Here is an 18,087-nt window from a genome sequence, read left to right as displayed (position 1 = left end):
AAAAAAAAATTGAAGCTGGGCGTGGTGGCGCACGCCTTTAATCCCAGCACTTGGGAGGCAGAGGTAGGAGGATCGATGTGAGTTCAAGGCCACCCTGAGACTCCATGGTGAATTCCAGGTCAGCCTGGGTTAGAGTGAAACCCTACCTCAAAAAACCAAAAAAAAAAAAAAAAGAAAGAAAGAAAGAAAGAAAGAAAAAAAAAAAAAAGAAAAAGAAAATTGAAAGTTAAAACAATGGAGGGGGGGACTTTGCTATAAGCATGTCTTTGGTCTCTCTCTAGCTGCACCTTGCATGTTGCCAAGGTTATCAGATAAGTGTCAAGTCCCATCTCCATCATCAAGATGGGCCATTTCCTCTCTCATCAGTTTCTTTCTTTGGTCAGGTGACCTCTACAGGTTTGTCCTCAGTTTTAGGCAGTGCAAAGGATGCTGTTTTGGGGCTGGAGAGATGGCTTAGTGGTTAAGGCACTTACCTGTGAAGCCTAAGGACCCAGGTTCAATTTTTCAGGTCCCATGTAAGCCAGATGCACAGGGTGGCACATGCATCTGGAGTTCGTTTGCAGTGGCTAGAACCCTGGCATGCCCATTCTCTCTCTCTCTCTCCCTCCCTTCATCCCTCTCTCCCCCTCTTCCTTTCTCTCTTTCCCTCTCTCTGTCTCTAATAAGTAAATATAAATAAAATCTTTTTTTTTTAAAAAAAAAAAAAGGATGTTATTTTCTGCATGTCCAGAGAACTCCCATTCACCAATTAGCATCGTGTTTTGAGTTTATTCAGTCATTTTCTCAAGGGTCTTAGGTTTCCCAAACGCATGAAAACAACCCTAATTGAGGGAGGGCTGTCTACCGTAAGCGGATCCTCTCTGCTGACGCTGGGATGGTTTTCTGGCTTGGCAGATGCCTTTCCGCTGTTTTCTTGGAGAGCTTTGCTCTCTGCACGCTGACTCGCTTGGAAGGAGAGTTTGCCTGTGTACCACATCCTTGGACCCACGGGGTGTGCTCAGCTTGGGATGGGATTGCTGATGTGAGCTCTCCTCCTACTTCTTCAAACGAAGTGTGAGAATCTCATGATCTGAAATACAACATAAGCAATTCCGGCTTTATTTATGTGGCTTTGTGTGTTTAAACTCAATTCTCTGTGGGGCCCCCCAGTGCATTAGTGACAGGTGATTTTATATGGGGTACGTTAGCTTTGTCAGGAAGCAAGCCTTACCTGACACAAAGAAAGTGCTCAGGGGCCTAGGGCTTGCCTTGCAAAGGATAATGACTCAGGTTCGATTCCCCAGTGCCCATGTAAAGCCAGATGCACAAAGTGGTGCATGCATCTGGAGTTGGTTTGCAGCTGGTCTTCTCATTCTCTCTCCTTGTAAATAAACAAATTTTTCTTAAAAAAAAAGAGCACTCAGGCTACAGGTTTGTAAAGGATTGGGAAAGACATTGAATGAAATGCCACATAAGATGTTTATGAAATCTGAGATTTTTATGAATCACATGTCCTTTAAACTCTGGATTTCCATCATTTTAATAAATAATTTGGAAGTTAATGATAGCACAGCATGGTTGCACTTGCCTATAATCCCAGCACTTGAGAGGTTATGGGACAGGAATGAGAACTTTCAAGGTCATTCTTTACTTTATAGTGAGTTTGAGGCCAGCCTAGACTACATGAGACTGTATAAAAATAAAATAAAATAAAACGCCAAGTGTGGTAGCACACACCTTTAATCCCAGCATTTGGGAGGTAGAGGTAGGAGGATCACCATGAGTTTGAGGCCAACCTGAGACTACCTAGTGAATTCCAGGTCGGCCGGGGCAAGAGGGAGACCCTACCTTGAAAAACCAAAAGAAAAAAAATCAATTAAAACAATTTATTTGCAAAGACCCTCAGACAATGCACATTGAACTTAACTTATTAAGTCACTGACAAACTTCCTTTTTCCCCACTAAATAGCTGTACAGGGATTAGAGAGATGGCTTAGTGGTTAAGGTGCTTGCCTGCAAAGCCAGAGGACCCAGGTTCAATTCCCCAGGACCCACGTAAGCCAGATGCAAAAGGTAGCATGTGTGTTTGGAGTTTGCAGTGGCTGGAGGCCCTAGCACCCATTCTTTCTCTCTCTCTCTCCCTCTCTCTCTCTCTCTCTCTCTCTCTCTCTCTCTCTCTCTCTTTCTCTCTCTCTCTGTCTGCATCACTCCCAAATAAATCATTTTTAAAGGCTTAAAATCTAATTTTTCATAATCACAACTTTAAAAAATGTACAGAATGCCGGGCGTGGTGGCGCACGCCTTTAATCCCAGCACTCAGGAGGCAGAGGTAGGAGGATCGCCGTGAGTTCGAGGCCACCCTGAGGCTCCATAGTGAATTCCAGGTCAGCCTGGGGTACAGTGAGACCTTATCTCGAAAAAAAAAAAAAAAAAAAGAAAAAAGAAAAAAGTACAGAAAATACATAACTACTTTCAATGATCAAATTTCCAACCCATCTGAGAATCATCATAGAAAAGAACAGAACCTTAAGGAAGCTTAGACCTGTCTTAAACTTAATGAACAGGCTGTCATGCAGATAGGTTTCTGGCCATGCATCTCCATGCTGAAGTTTTACAAGTCTCCTTTTGAAAGTTGGTCTGCTGCCGAGAAAGTTCCTTTGCTAACTGACATTGTTCTTCCTGTCTAGAAACAAGCCAATGACCTTGTGGGCACTCTCATGAAATGCACTCCCCACTACATTCGCTGCATAAAACCAAATGAAACCAAGAAGCCCAAAGACTGGGAAGAAAGCAGGTACGGTGCAAGGGGCAGGAGGGGAGGTGGAGGCCCACCGAAGTGGACCTGGCACACTTTGGTCTCTGCCCGAGATGAGCCAGTTTACACCACAGGCAAGAGTGGTTTCACGTGCCCACTCATGCCTGTTGCTCTGGTACCTCCTGTCTCTATTGCTGAGAGTGTCTGTAGTATCCCACCCCACCCCGCCCCCGGCCCCGTCATTTCTTAAGACATTACAAGTACTATTCTGTTCAGAATTAGCAATTTATGATGTTGCTCTTGGCTACTCTGGGTGCAGATGGAAAAAATAAAACAAAACCCTAATACCTCAGAGTCATGCTGGTTTTAAAATTAGTTTGAGGCTCCATTTGAACATTTTCAGCACTCATGATTCCTGACTGTCACCCACAGGATGTGGCCTACGACGCTGAGCTCGGGGGGTTCAGAGGAAAAGACCAAAGAGAGGGTTTAGGGTGAATTGTTGGTCCCTGTAGCTCCTGAAGATTTAGGGTAGAGATTTAGGCTAGAGGCTCTGGAATTCTGCCTCCGCACCCCATGAAAGAGCAGAGTGGGGCTGGAGAGATGGCTTAGTGGTTAAGCCACATAACTGTGAAGCCTAAGGGCCCAGGTTCGATTCCCCAGGTCCCACATAAGACAGATGCATACAGTGGCACATGTATCTGTCTCTCTCTCGCCCTGTCTCTCTTTCTCTCACTCTCTCTGTCGCTAATAAATAAAAATAAAATCTTTAAAGAAAAAAAAAGAGCAGAGTGACTGGGAGGGATGTGGCAGAATAGACAGCTACGGACCACCAGTTGTCAGACGCCCTCTCAGCGTGAGGCCCGACGAGGCTCCCGCGCCTGGCATTTAGGGAGGTGGCCCGTGCAAAATGCAACGAGGATGCTCCGTGGGGAACTGAAGATGCTGACTGGGGAACATGCGGCTTGTGTGCAGCGGGGACATGCAGACCCACACGCCCAGGAGGCCTGACCTCGCTGCCCTGGGAGCTTGGGAAGGGGTCTGAGAAAGCTGTCATGGTGGGGTGACTGCCCAGAGGGTCGCGCCCAGGTGCAGCGGCTGGTCAGCTTGTCCTAAGCTGTGAGTCTAGCTGAATGCTACCTCTGTTCTCCTAGAGACAAGAAAATAGGATTGCCTTGCTCAGGTGACTAACTCAGAGTTAACAGAGGAAAGACTAGGCTTAAAATCCACAGGGACGGCCTCCTGTGAGAGGCAGGTGCAAGGCCCTTTCCCATGCACGCAGCGAGCTCATTTCCAACCATGGCAGTCAATAATAGATTCTCCATCCTATGTAGCAGGGAGATGACAGAGTGAAAAACAAAGATGACGAGACAAGCCCACCCAGGCCAAACAGTCACTGTCTGAAGGGTATTGTTTTATTTTTCATTTTTTTCTTTTTCAAGGTAGGGTCTCACTCTAGCTCAGGCTCACCTGGAATTCACTCTGTAGTCTCAGGGTGGCCTTGAACTCATGGCAATCCTCCTACCTCTGCCCTCCCGAGTGCTGGGATTAAAGGTGTGTGCCAGCGTGCCCGGCTATTATTTTATTCTTAAGGCTTTAGGTGGGCTGGGGATGTGGCTCAATGGGGAGTCTGCGTGAAGCCCAGGGGTCGATCCCCAGCAGTGCATCAACAGAGCGTTGGTGGTGCTTGTTTGTAATCCCAGTAGTTGAAAAGTGGAGGCAGGAAGAATCAGGAGTTCAAGGTCATCCTCGGCTACATGTGACCCTATCTCCAAGAACAAACCTCAGGGCTGGAGAGATGGTCCAGTGGTTAAGGCACTTGCCTGCAGAGTTTGATAACCCCAACTTGACTCCCCAGTTCCCACATTGAGCCAGAAGTGCAAAGAGGTGACTGTATCTGAAGGCCCTGGTACACTCATTCTCTCTGCCTCTCTTCTATCTTACCCTACTTGCAAAATTTTTTTTAAAGCCGGGTGTGGTGGCTCACGCCTTTAAAACCAGCACTCTGGAGGCAGAGGTAGGAGGATCGCTATGAGTTCAAGGCCATCCTGAGACTACATAGTGAATTCCAGGTCAGGTCAGCCTGGGCTAGTGTGAGACCCTACCTCAAAAAAAAGAAAAGAAAAAAGAAACTCAAAACAAAACCACTTAATGGTACAGCCTGTTTTCTTATCTTACAGAGCCTACAGGACAGATGTAGGAGCCTTCCATCCTATTTTTCCAGTCTGTTTTTAAATTTTTTTTTGTTTATTTTTATTTATTTATTTGAGAGCGACAGACAGAGAGAGAAAGAGGCAGATAGAGAGAGAGAATGGGCGCGCCGGGGCCTCCAGCCACTGCAAAGGAACTCCAGATGCATGCACCCCCTTGTGTATCTGGTTGACGTGGGTCCTGGGGAATTGAGCATTAAAACCAGGGTTCTTAGGCTTCACAGGCAAGTGCTTAACAGCTAAGCCATCTCTCCAGCCCCAGTCTTTCTTTTAATTTTATGTTTGTTGACAATCTTTTTGTTTGTTGGCTTGTTTATTGTTTTTGTTTTTCAAGGTATGGTCTCACTCTGGCCCAGGCTGGCCAGGAATTCACTATGTAGTCTCAGGATGGCCTCGAACTCACAGCTATCCTCCTACCTCTGCTGGAATTAAAGGTGTGCGCCACCACTCCCGGCTCCGTTGACAATTTGTATCGTGTGGGTAATGTGTTTTGATCATACTCCCTCCCACTCCCTTTGGTCCGCGCGCCCCGTGCCCCTCACTGGCCCGCAGCTCTCCAAGAGAAGCAGACGGGCTAAGCAGTGAGCCCCGTGGGCTGCCTGCCTCCTTTGCAGGGCTGGGATTAAAGGAACACCCAGCTCCTTAACATGACTTTTGGGGATTGAAGCTCTTTACCGACTAAGCTATCTCCCCATCCTGGAATGTGCATTTTAACTTCCCAGGGAAGCTGGTGATGGTAGCCAGGTACCCCACTTTGAGGACTTGTGTGGTGCCAGTCTGGACTGGGGCCTAGAAGAGCCGCAACCTGCTGTTGCCGGTTACTAGTCGGCTTGAGTGTGGGACACTTTGTCTCCCCATCCTCAGTTTCTTATTTTGTTTTGCTTTTTTTGTTTGTTTGTTTTTAATTTATTTATTTGAGAGAGCGAGAAGCAGATAGAAAGGTCCCCAGCTGCTGCAAATGAACTCCAAACACATACGCTACCTTGTACATCTGGCTTACGTGGGTCCCCAGGGAATCGAACCTGGATCCTTTGGCTTTGCAGGCAAGCTCCTTAACCGCTAAGCCATCTCTCTATCCCAGTTTCTTGTTTTTTTGTTTTTTTGGTTTTTTTTTTTGTTGTTGTTTTAATTAAAGATCAGGGCTGGGGAGAAGGCTCAGCAGTTAAAGGCACTTGCTTGCAAAGCCTGCAAGCCTGGGATCAGCTCACCAGTGTCCATGTAAAAACTAGCTGCACAAAGTGGCGCATGTGTTTGGAGTTCATTTGTACTGGCAAGAGGCCTTGACACACCCACAGTCTTCACTCTCTCGGCACTCAAATTTTAGAAAATTAAAAAGAAATAAAATAAAATATCCTTCAGTGAGATCCTCCCATGGCTGTCAGGTCACTCACGTGCACCCCAGGGGGCCCATCCACCCACGCGCATGCACGTGCCCTACACACCGGACAAAGGTGGAGTCATGGGCAACCTCCAAAACAAAGCTCCACAGAGAATTTGAGAGCAGTTTATTGCTAAGTCCCCTCTTCCTCCATGGCAAACATCCATCTTTGCTTCCCTCACTTCTCCCAGAAAATGGCCTTCCATGAAAACATGTCATCTGTGGGCCTGGGATGCTCAGTGAGGACCTGCGTTCAGGCCCTGGCTCTCATGTACAAACACTGGGTGTAGAGGCGCGCGCCTGTAATCTCAGTGCTGGATCCCTGGGGCTCACTGGTCAGCCAGTGCCGCCTAATTGTTGAGCTCCTGACGCATGAGAGGCCCTGTCTCAAAAAAAGGTGCTGCCGGGCGTGGTGGCGCACACCTTTAGTTCCAGCACTCGGGAGGCAGAGGTAAGAGGATCATGGTGAGTTCAAGGCCACCCTGAGACTATGTAGTGAATTCCAGGTCAGCCTGGACTAGAGTGAGACCCTACCTTGAAAAAAAAAAAAAAGGTGGCTAGTGGGCTGGAGAGATGGCTTAGCGGTTAAGGCATTGGCCTATAAAGCCTAATGCGTTGAGTTTGATTACCCAGTACCCACATAAAGCCAAGTGCACAAAATGGCACATGCATCTGGAGTTCAATTTCAGTGGCTAGAGGCCTGGGCATGCCAATTTTCTCTCTTAAAAAAAAAAAAAAAAAGCTCATTAGTCTTCTAAGAGCCACTCCCTGACTTGAAGTCAAGTTCCCTGCTCAAAGGCTCTCTTGTAAAGAACTAATGGGGTAGCCACTGCACATTTGCACAACACTCAACCTGATTTGTTGGAAATCAGAGAAGGTGGGCTGGGGAGATGGCTCATTGGTTAAAGGGACTTGCTTGTAAAGTTCAGCTCCATGGGTTCGGCCCACAGCACCCGCATAAAGCCACATGCAGAAAGTGGTGCATGCATTAAAAGTCCTTTTGCAGTGGCTAGAGGCTCTGGTGCACCTATTCTGTTTGTCTATCTGTCTCTCTCTCTCTAATGAAAAATACTAATTAAAAACTTGGGGGGTTGGAGAGATGGGTTAGCGGTTAAGGCACTTGCCTGTGAAGCCAAAGGAGCCAGTTTCAATTCTCCAGGTCCCACGTAAGCCAGATGGACAAGGTGGGACATGCATCTGGAGTTCATTTGCAGTGACTAGAGGCCCTGGCATGCCCATTCATTCCCTCTCTCTCTCTCTCTCTCTCTCTCTCTCTCTCTCTCTCTCTCTCTCTGTCACTCTGAAATAAATAAGTAAAAATAAATCTTTTTTTAAAAAAATTAAGATGTCTCAAATAATAAAAATTTTTAAAAATTTTAAATTAAGAAGAAAATGGAGAAATTAAGGCAGAGCTATTCCAAGCAGAAATCCTCATAGAATTTCACCACAGCACTTTCCTCTCCTTGTATCTCCTGCTCTTTCCCTCCTCCTCCCCCTCCCCCCCCCTCCTCCTCCATGGCTGTGCTTACTTGAATTTCAGCAAAGAGCATGTTGAGCATTAGGATGACCTGGTTTAAAGACGTTCAAGGTGTGAGTTGGTCGATGGGGTTTCTACCTCCAGCAGGATGGCTCCCCGGGCTCCCCGTCCGTCACTTCACAAACGGCTTCCCTCCGTCTGTGGAGCCCTGGGAGTCGCTGGTGGGGATGACATGCTCAATTGAAGCTCTTGGTGGAGAGGGCTACTCGGTTCACAGCTTTACGGGGTGTGGGGGTTTTCTTTTCCTGTTGGAAATGTGTTTTTGTTTGGCTTCTGGCAAAGTTGCTCACGTTGGCTTCTGACTCGCTGCCTTTGCAGACTTCTCAGGCCGTGGCCTGTCTGCGGGAGGGCAGAGGAGAGGGGTCCTCCCACTGGGCAGAAATGGGGCCTTGGAAAGCAACTGGGTTGTGTCTGTCCAGTGCCTGCCAGGTAGTGGCACTCGAGAGGCATGGAGAAGGCAGCCTGGACCCTCTGCTGACACAGTTTTACACATTACAGGATTTGTTAGACTTTTTAGAAAACATTTTTTAAGTTTATTTATTAACGTGCACAAGAGAGAGAAAGGGAGGGAGTGCCAGGGTCTCCAGCCACTGCAAACAAACTCAAGACACAATGTGCATCTGGTTTATGTGGGTTTTGGGGAGTCGAACCTGGGTCCTTGAGTTTTGCAGGCAAGCGCCTTAACCACTGAGCCATCTCTCCAGCCCAGAGTTGTTAGACTTTTATATAGAAAGACCCCACAGTAGATGTGATGGATGAAACAAGGTCTTAACATGAGGCTTTTTTTTTTTTTTTTTTTCCTGTGTGATTCATGGGAGAGAAGAGCTCCTGTATCCAGTGGGTAATGCCATCTTCTTGCTGTGAAAATCCACCTCCCTCTCCAGTTGTAGCTGGGAATGTATTAGAGCAGTCATCTAGAATGGGTTCCTATTTCTGTCACTCATGCAGGGAACTGAGTTGCTTCCCGTGGAAGGTACTCAACTAGAGATTAAGAACCCATTTAATGGGCCAGGCATGTTGGCGCACGGCTTTAATCCCAGCACTGAGGAGGCAGAGGTAGGAGGACTGTCATGAGTTCAAGGCCACCCTGAGACTACATAGTGAATTCCAGGTCAGCCTGACTAGAGTGAGACCCTACCTTGAAGAAAGAAAGGAAGGAAGAGAGGGAGGGAGGGAGGGAGGGAGGGAGGGAGGGAGGGAGGGAGGGGGAGGGAGGGAGGGAGGGGGAGGGAGGGAAGGAGGGAAGGAGGGAAGGAAGAAACCTCATTAAGTGGAAGACATGAGGCAGAGATCACGTGGTGCCAGGAACCTAGCTCCATGCTGTGTGGTCTCTTGCAAGACTCAATGGATGGTCCTTTTGGGGGGTCTCCACCACCTTTCCTAGAGACTGTGTGTGGCTGGCACTTAACAGTCATAGGCAAACACAATGCTTGGAAATAATGGTTTTCCATGAGGTCCTTGCTGGGGAGTCAGCTGTCAGGAACCTGGATCAGAGCATGGGAATACCGCTGACCACCTTCCCAGCACAGCAGCTCACAAAGGCCCGTTGTCTGCACGCCCGCATCAGTTGATACCAAATATACCAGTTGGGGAGTGTAGGGGCTACCTTCCTTCCTCAGCATAGTTCTCACCTCCTGTCTTCAAGAGAGAGTTTACTTTTTTCTCTTTTTTTTCTTTTCTTTCTTTTTTTTTTCAAGGTAGGGTCTCACTCTGGTCCAGGCTGACCTGGAATTAACTCTGTAGTCTCAGGGTGGCCTTGAACTCACGGCGATCCTCCTACCTCTGCCTCCCGAGTGGTGGGATTAAAGGCGTGCGCCACCATGCCTGGCACTTTTTTCTCAAACAGTATGTTCCCAAGCGTCTAGATTCAGCCACGTAATATGCAACACAGGCCCCCGTTTCTCTCTCCAGTGTGGATCATTAAGCAGGCGCTCTGTACCTGTCTGCGGGGTTCAGGCACTCTCCTCCTTAGTGGGCTAGGGTTCTCACGGTACGTGTCTGCTCACAGCCCCTCAGCCCTTCTAGGCATATTAAGTCAGTCTTTTTTCTTTCCTGATACAAAAATGTGTGTGTGTTAGAGAGAGAGAGGGAGGGAGAGAGAGCATCGGTGTAGAAGTATTCGGCAAACAATATCAAAACTGCATCACCAGGGCTGGGGGGATGGCTTAGTGGTTAAGGCGTTTACTTGCGAAGTCAAAGGACCTCAGTTTGATTCCCCAGGACACACATCAATCAGATCCACAAGGGGGCTCATGCATCTGGAGTTTGCAGTGGCTGGAGGCCCTGGTGTGCCCATTCTCTCTCTTTCTCTCTCTCTCTCTCTCCCTCCCTCCCTCAATAAATAAATATTTTTAAAAATAAAAAAAATGTATCACTAGATTGTTACTATTATAAAACCAATTAGATCCAGGCGTAGTAACGCGCACCTTTAATCCCAGCACTTGGGAGGCTGAGGTAGGAGGATCGCTGTGAGTGCGAGGCCACCCTGAGACACTACATAATGAATTCCAGGTCAGCCTGGGCTAGAATAGACCCCACCCCAAAAAAGAGGGGAGAAAAACTAGGGGGACTGGAGGGATGGCTCAGGGCTGAAAGGCACTTGCTTGCAAAACCCAGTGGTCTGGGTTCAAGCTCCCAGTGTCCACATAAAGCCAGATGTACCAAGTGGTCCATGCATCTGGGGTTCGTTTGCAGCAGCAGACCTGGTGCCCATTCTCACTCTCTCAGATTAATTAATTGATGCGTTAATCAATTAAATTAAAAAACAACATCTAGAGTCTGGGGAGATGGCTTAGCAGCTAGAAGTGCTTACTTACAAAGCCTGCTGGCTAAGATTCAATTCCCCAACCTCCCACATAAGGCCAGGTGGGCATTCGTTTGCAGTGGCATGAGACCCTAATACACCCATACACACATGCACATAAATAAATTTAACATTAAAAACTAGAGGTGTAATTCAGTTATATTTTAGACTGTCTTGGGGCGGGGGGGGTTGAGGTAGGGTCTCACTCTAGCCCAGGCTACTTGGACTATGGAGTCTCAGGCTGGCCTCGAACTCGTGGCAATTCTTCTACCTCTGCCTCCCAAGTGCTGGGAGTAAAGGTGTGTGCAACCATACCCAGCTTTATTTTAGACCATTTTAAACTGATTTGAAATTAATGGTTTCATGTAACTTTCATGTAACTTCACTGGTATTTGAACAATCCTAGAAATGTATTTATCAAGTCTTTATTAAATTCAGTAACAAAACACCCTCAGCACCATATTTTTTAAAAGTTAAAAGTTCTTTAGTTCTCTGAAAGAAACAATAGTGTTGTTCATAATCTGAGTGGTAAGTATATTTGTTTTTATTCTTCATTTTTACTCATTTCTGTTCTTTTAAAAAAAAAAACTGTTGTTTTTTTTTTTGTTGTTGTTGTTTTTTTTGGTTTTTCAAGGTAGGGTCTCACTCTAGCTCAGGCTGACCTGGAATTCATTATGTATTCACAGGGTGGCCTTGAATTCATGGCGATCCTTCTACCTCTGCCTCCTGAGAGCTGGAATTAAAGGTGTGCCCCACCATTCTCGGCTTAAAAAAAACTTTTTAAAATTAATTTTATTATTTATTTATTTGAAGAGAGAGAAAGGTAGATGGAAAAAGAAAAAATAGGTGCACCAGGGCCTTTAGCTGCTGCAAGCGAACTCTGGATACATGTGTTACCTTGTGCATGTGGTTTATGTGGTTCCTGGGGAATGAAACCTGGGTCCTTTAGCTGTGCAGGCAAGCACCTTAACCACTAAGCCATCTGTCCAGCCCCACTTCTGTCTGTGAGATGTGCATCTCACAGTGTTGCCCAGGCTGGCCTCAAACTCCTGGGGTCAAGTAACCCTAAAATTAGAGGTGCATGCGTGGCTTTGGGCTTTTTTTTTACTATTACTCTTTGAAGTAGGTGTTATCCAGTAGTTCCTGATACTATTTTAGTTAATATTACAGAATCTAAGAAGCTAGCTGCGTTCTGGAGACTGTAAATTACAATCTTGTAAATGTGTTTCCCTGCCGCTTGGGACTCGGGGCTTTTGGGGATGGTTGGTAAGAAGGCAAGGTGACAGGATTATCCAGTAATGTCCAGGCCTCATCCTCTCCTCTCTAGGGTAAAGCATCAAGTGGAATATCTGGGTCTGAAAGAAAACATCCGAGTGAGGAGGGCTGGTTATGCCTACCGACGCATCTTTAAGAAGTTCCTGCAGAGGTAATGGGCCAGTGACTCTAGATTTTTTTTTTCCCAAACAGGTTTATTGGTGTATATATAGTACTTAATTCAATAGTTTTTAATGTATTTAGGGTTGAACATCTACATTATTGTTGTGACCAAATACCCAACAAGAAGTGGGGATACTGGGCTAGAGGGATGATTTAGCAGTTAAGGCATCAGCCTGCAAAGCCTCAGGACCCAGGTTCAATTCCCCAGAATCCATGTAATCCAGATGCATATGGTGGCCTATGCGTCTGGAGTTTGTTTGCAGTGGTTGGAAGCCCTGGTGCGCCCATTCTTTCTCTCTCCTCTCTCACAAAGGAAAAATAAAAATAATATATTTAGGGCTGGAGAGGTGGCTTAGCAGTTAAGGCATTTGCCTGCCAAGCCAAAGGACCTTGGTTCAATTCCCCAAGACCCACGTAAGCCAGATGCACAAGATGGCGCACGCGTCTCCCTCCCTATGTCTTTCTCTCTCGCAAATAAATAAATAACAAAATATTTTAAAATAATAATAATAATATATTTAGGGGGGGGAAAGAAGAAGCAGGAATACATTCCTCAGCTGAGAATGAATGAGGTGAGGCCAGGCTGCAAAACCTCTAAGGCCACTCCCAGTGAGCCACTTCCTCCTAAAGGTGCCACAGCCTTTCCACACAGCGCCACCTGCTGGAGATCAATTAAGTGCTCAAACACATGAGCCTGTGGGGGCACTGTGCATTCAAACCCCTCAGCATCCATCACCACAATGAATTGTAGAGGATTTCTTACTCTGTCTGCTCTCCTCTGTTCCCCATCCTAGGTGGTCAGTAATCTGTTTTCTGTATAAGCAGCCATGTCCCTCGTTGTCAGCCTCTCCCATCTGATCAGGGTTCTCAAGGTGATAGAGCCTGTCCTCACTTCACGGTTATTCATGGGTAACACTGTATTATATGGATACACCACATTTTTTGGTTCATTCATTAATTGGGAAATATCAGTTACTTCCACTTTTTTGGCCATTATAAATAAGACAGCAGTGAAAATTCTTGTATAAGTTTTAGTAAGGACATAGGTTTTCGTCTTCTTAGATGTATATCTAAACATGGATTATTATTATTATCATCATCATCATTGTTATTGCTGCTAAAAGTGCCAAGTCACATTGTAAGTCTATGTGTAACCTTTCTGAGAGACTGCCAGGCTGTTTCCCAAAGTGGGTGCACTGCGTGGTATCCCAACAGCACTTGAGGTTTCGTTTCATCCCAGGCCTCGTGGACGCACGCTAATATGTGACTGACCTTCCTGGTGGGTGCAACGGGCATCTCGCTGTGGCTTCCATCTGCACTTTCCAGATGGCAAATGAAATTTGCATCTTTCCCTGTACCTATTGGCCATTTTTATTTCTTCTTTGGAGAAATGTCTGTTTGGATTCTTTGCTTTTTTGGTTGTCTTATTTATTTCTTTTTTTCAGGGCTTTTTTCTTTTTTTTTAACATTTTTTTTTTTTTTTTTTTTTTTTTTTTTTTTTTTTTTGGTTTTTGGAGGTAGGGTCTCACTCTAGCCCAGGCTGACCTGGAATTCACTATGGAGTCTCAGGGTGGCCTCGAACTCACAGCAGTCCTCCTACCTCTGCCTACCGAGTGCTGGGATTAAAGGTGTGCGCCAGCACGCCCAGCTACTTGTCTTTTTTAATAACTGAATTATAATAGAATTCTTTTTAACATTACTTATTGTAGAATCTATCCACAGTCACAAGTTTAGTATACTGTTTGTCTAGTATAACATAAAGTTTACGAACTTGTGATAATTGTTACATAAGACTTGACTGGGCGAATTAACAGTAAGAAAGCAATTATAGGAGAAAATATTTAGCCTACCAAAAAAATAAATTTAAGGTACTTAACTTCAAAAAAAATTTTTGTTCAATTTTATTTATTTATATGAGAGTGACAGAGAGAGAAAGAGGCAGATAGAGAGAGTGAGATTGAGAATGGGCGCGCCAGGGCTTCCAGCCACTGCAAACGAACTCCAGATGCGTGTGCCCCTTGTGCATCTGGCTAACGTGGGTCCTGGGGAACTGAGCCTCGAACCAGGGTCCTTAGGCTTCCCAGGCAGGCGCTTAACCGCTAAGCTATCTCTCCAGCCCACTTCAAAAATTTTTAATCCTTGTTTAATTTTGTTGTTGTTGTTGTTATTTTGGTGTTTGGAGGTAGGGTCTCGCTTTAGCCCAGGATGATCTGGAATTCACTTTGTAGTCTCAGGGTGGCCTCGAGCTCACAGCAATCCTCCTACCTCTGCCTCCTAAGCACTGGGATTAAAGGCATGCACCACCACTCCTAGATTTTTTTTTTATTATTTAAGAGAGAGAGAAAGAGAGAATTGGTGCACCAGGACCTCAGCCACTGCAATTGAACTCCAGACACTGTGCCACCTATTGGGCATGTGCAACCTTACACTTGCCTCACCTTTGTGCATCAGGCTTATGTGGGATCTGGAGAGTTGAACATGGGGCCTTCAGCTTTTCATACAAGCACCTTAACTGCTAAGCCATCTCTCCAGCCCCCTTGCTTAAATTTCATGTGATTTTAAAATATATATGTATATATATTTTATTTATTTGAGAGAGAGAAAGAGGCAGAGACAGAGAGAATGAGCGTGCTAGGGCCTCCAGCTACTGCATATTAACTCCAGATGCATGTGCCACCATGTGCATCTGGCTGACGTGGGTCCTGGGGAATCGAACCTGGGTCCTTTGGCTTCATAGGCAAGCACCTTAACCACTAAGCCATCTCTCCAGCCCTGCATTACTTGTTTTTGAAAATGATAAAATTTAGGGTTCTTAAAGTATGATGTCTTTCTAACTTCTCCAATGAGCCTGTAGAATTATACTGTGTTTTCTATATTTAATTTCCCTTAATACAGAAGGTGGGGGATGTGGCTCAGTTGGTAGGGTACCTTCCCACTAGCCTGCCCAAAGCCCTGGGTTTGAGCCACAGCACTACATAAACCAGAGTTGGTAGCACACAACTGTGACCCCAGCACTCGAGGGAGAGAGAGAGAGAGAAACAGATGGATCAGAAGTTCAAAATCATCCTCAGTTATATATAGTGAGTTTGAGGCCAGCCTGGATATAGGAGCCCTTGTCTCAAAAATAAATAAATAAATAAATAAATAAACTCAGCCAGGCGTGGTGGCGCACGCCTTGAATCCCAGCACTCGGGAGGCTGAGGTAGTTAGAGGCCAGCCTTGATGCTACGTAGTGAATTCCAGGTCTGCCTGGGCTAGAGCGAGCCCCTACCTCAAAAAAAGACCCCAAAAAATAAGTGAGGAGGAGGGGGTGGCAGAGGAGAAATACTGGTGGTGGTGGTGGCATCAGGAGAAAAAGGCTGTGTTTCTCCCCAACCCCAGCATGGTGTTTTGCGACGGTGATCAACAGGAAACCAGGGGCTGAGGAGGCGGCTCAGAGGTTAGGGCACCTGCCTGCAGAGTCGAATGTCCCAGTCCGCTCTCCTAGTGCCACGTAGAGCCAGATGCACGCAGTGGTGCACGCAGCGTCTGGGGTTAGTGGGCTGCGGCTAGAGGCCCTGATGTGCCCATATTCTCCCTCTCTACCCCTCTCTCTCTCTCTCTCTCTCTCTCTCTCTCCCTCTCGTAAATAAATAAATAAAAATACTTTGGGGGACATTTTTTTTTTTTTTTTGAGGTAGGGTCTCTGGCTCAGGCTGACCTGGAATTCACTGTGTAGTCTCAGGGTGGCCTCGAACTCTCGGTGATCCTCCTACCTCTGCCTCCCGAGTGCTGGGATTAAAGGCGTGCGCCACCACGCCAGGCAGTAAAAATATTTTTAAGACGGTAACAGCAGATTTTCCCCAGGACGTTAATGTGGAAACAGAAGACAGGGTCGGAGGAGAGCAAAGGCTGCAAGGAGTGTCCAGGTGCGGGGGACTTTCCGAGTCATCGAGGCCCGTCCCCGGGTCTTGAAGCAGAGGCTAGGGTGTCGCTGGTACCCAGTGACAGCAGCCGTGCCCCGAGCAGGCCGAGGCTGCTCCTTCCCACAGAGAGTCGGGGTGGCCCCCCTGAGCGTGACCCTCACCCCTAATCTTCATAGGTATGCCATCCTGACCAAAGCCACCTGGCCCGTGTGGAGAGGCGACGAGAAACAGGGCGTCCTCCACCTGCTGCAGTCTGTCAACATGGACAGTGACCAGTTCCAGCTGGGGAAGAGTAAAGTGTTCATCAAGGCCCCAGAATCGGTGAGCGCCCCGCGCCAGCCTCAGGCACTTCTCTGCCTGTGGCACCTGTGCCCGCCAAGGCTCCCCCTTCGCTTCCTGCCTCACGCGTCTCAGGTGTCGTTGTTTCAAGGACACCCTGCTCCCCTCTCAGTCCAAGGGGTTCACCGCCTGCCCTGCTGCCCCTCCGTGGGTCGCTGTCTGCATGTGGGCGGCAGCCCCGCCACGCCCCACGGTAATTCTGCTGCCCTGGGCTCTGGAGGAAAGACGTAGCTTTTTTTAAGTTGGGGAAATAGTGGGAACTGAGTTTTTGCATCATTTCTTGAGGTTCCCGTAACCATCACAAGACTCCAATGCAAGAATTAGCAGCGAACTTGGCAAAACGGGTCATCAGCTCAGTGGGTACTAACTAACGTGGGTACTTCGAATGCTGGAAGAAATGGAAAATCCCAATCTCATCTCGGTTTCTTTCTCTCTCCCTCATTTTCTATTTTGTGGGATGGACCTGAGACTCGGAGTGGTCGCGGCTACACCGAATGGCCCAGCAAACCATGAGACTATTAAATAAATGAGTCGCTTGCACCGATAGAGCCCATTTATGAAAAGCTTGTGGTAGCATTTTTCCACGCTGAACTATTTGTAGCTTCCCAGCAATTTCATTTCCAAATATAAAATGAAAATGTTGTGTCATCCGCCATTAAGCAACCCACGGAGCAGTTCCTGTTCTCTAAAGGGGACGGAGCGGTTTGTCAACGCAAGGCCAAATTCTGTGTTCCGTGCCGTGCCTGCGTGCAGACTTGTGATATTTTCATGTCTAATGAAAATGGCCTCAGTATATTTCTTTTTTATTCTGATTCAGTTGAGCTTGGGAAATTTATATCCAAATAGGAATAATTCATAACCAAATAGGAAGTTTATTTTGGTTTCCTTTTCTTGCCTTGATCCCAGCTGCCAATATTCTCTCTCTCTCTGTCTTGCGTTCTTGCTCTTGTTCTCTCACATAAAAGAAAAAAAAAAAAAAGACAGTCTGTTGAGTTTACCTCAGGGAAAAAAAGAAATACCATGAGACACCAAAGAGTTTGTTTTGTTTATCTGTCTGTTTTTGGCTTTTCTTTATCTCTTTATTCCTAAACTCACTGGGCTTTCAATAGGGGCTGGGGAATAGCTGATCTTTGAAATAATCTATAGGATCATAAGAACTGTTCTCATACCTTTAATCCCAATACTTGGGAGGCAGAGATAGGAGGCTCACTGTGAGTTCAAGGCCACCCTGAGACAATATAGTGAGTTCCAGGTCAGCCTGGGCTAGATTGAGGCCCTACCTCAAACCCCCCCCCCAAAAAAAAAAACTGTTCTCTTTCTCATCCTTTCTGGGCCACAAATGTATTTATCACCTATGGTCCTTCCAAATTAGTTCAGAAAAAGAAGGAAGTAAGCCTTATTCAGAAATACAAACAAAAGCCGGGCGTGGTGGCGCACACCTTTAATCCCAGCACTTGGGAGGCAAAGGTGGGAGGATCATCGAGAGTTCGAGGCCACCGTGAGACTACATAGTGCATTCCAGGTCAGTCAGACATTTCTTTCACAGTCATGCCCAGAGGTTTGTCTCCAAGATGATTCTAGATGCAGTCAAGTTCACAAGCCGGATCAACTGCCCCCATGACCATAAACAATGCACCATAGTGACTGTTTTACACGCTTGCTCATGGAGTTGTAAAAGGGGCTCCTTATGTGTGTCCTTGACCACACAGGGTGACCTTGAATGAACAATAAAAACGGCTGCTCA

General features: G+C 46.6%; 1 protein-coding gene across 2 annotated transcripts in view; it reads left to right on the top strand.

Annotated features, from left to right (window-relative positions):
* Myo1e (myosin IE) overlaps nt 1-18,087 on the top strand; it is a 212,607-nt gene that overhangs the window by 170,482 nt on the left and 24,038 nt on the right. For both annotated transcript variants that reach the window (XM_045160389.1, XM_045160388.1), the window contains exons 17-19: nt 2,667-2,773; nt 11,990-12,088; nt 16,181-16,325. In XM_045160389.1, coding sequence (XP_045016324.1) covers nt 2,667-2,773; nt 11,990-12,088; nt 16,181-16,325 — 351 coding nt within the window. The remainder of the gene's footprint in view (nt 1-2,666; nt 2,774-11,989; nt 12,089-16,180; nt 16,326-18,087) is intronic.

The sequence above is a fragment of the Jaculus jaculus genome, chromosome 10, assembly GCF_020740685.1.
Source record: "Jaculus jaculus isolate mJacJac1 chromosome 10, mJacJac1.mat.Y.cur, whole genome shotgun sequence".
In the NCBI taxonomy this organism is placed as follows: domain Eukaryota; kingdom Metazoa; phylum Chordata; class Mammalia; order Rodentia; family Dipodidae; genus Jaculus; species Jaculus jaculus.
This window is presented reverse-complemented; position numbering and strand designations above follow the sequence as displayed.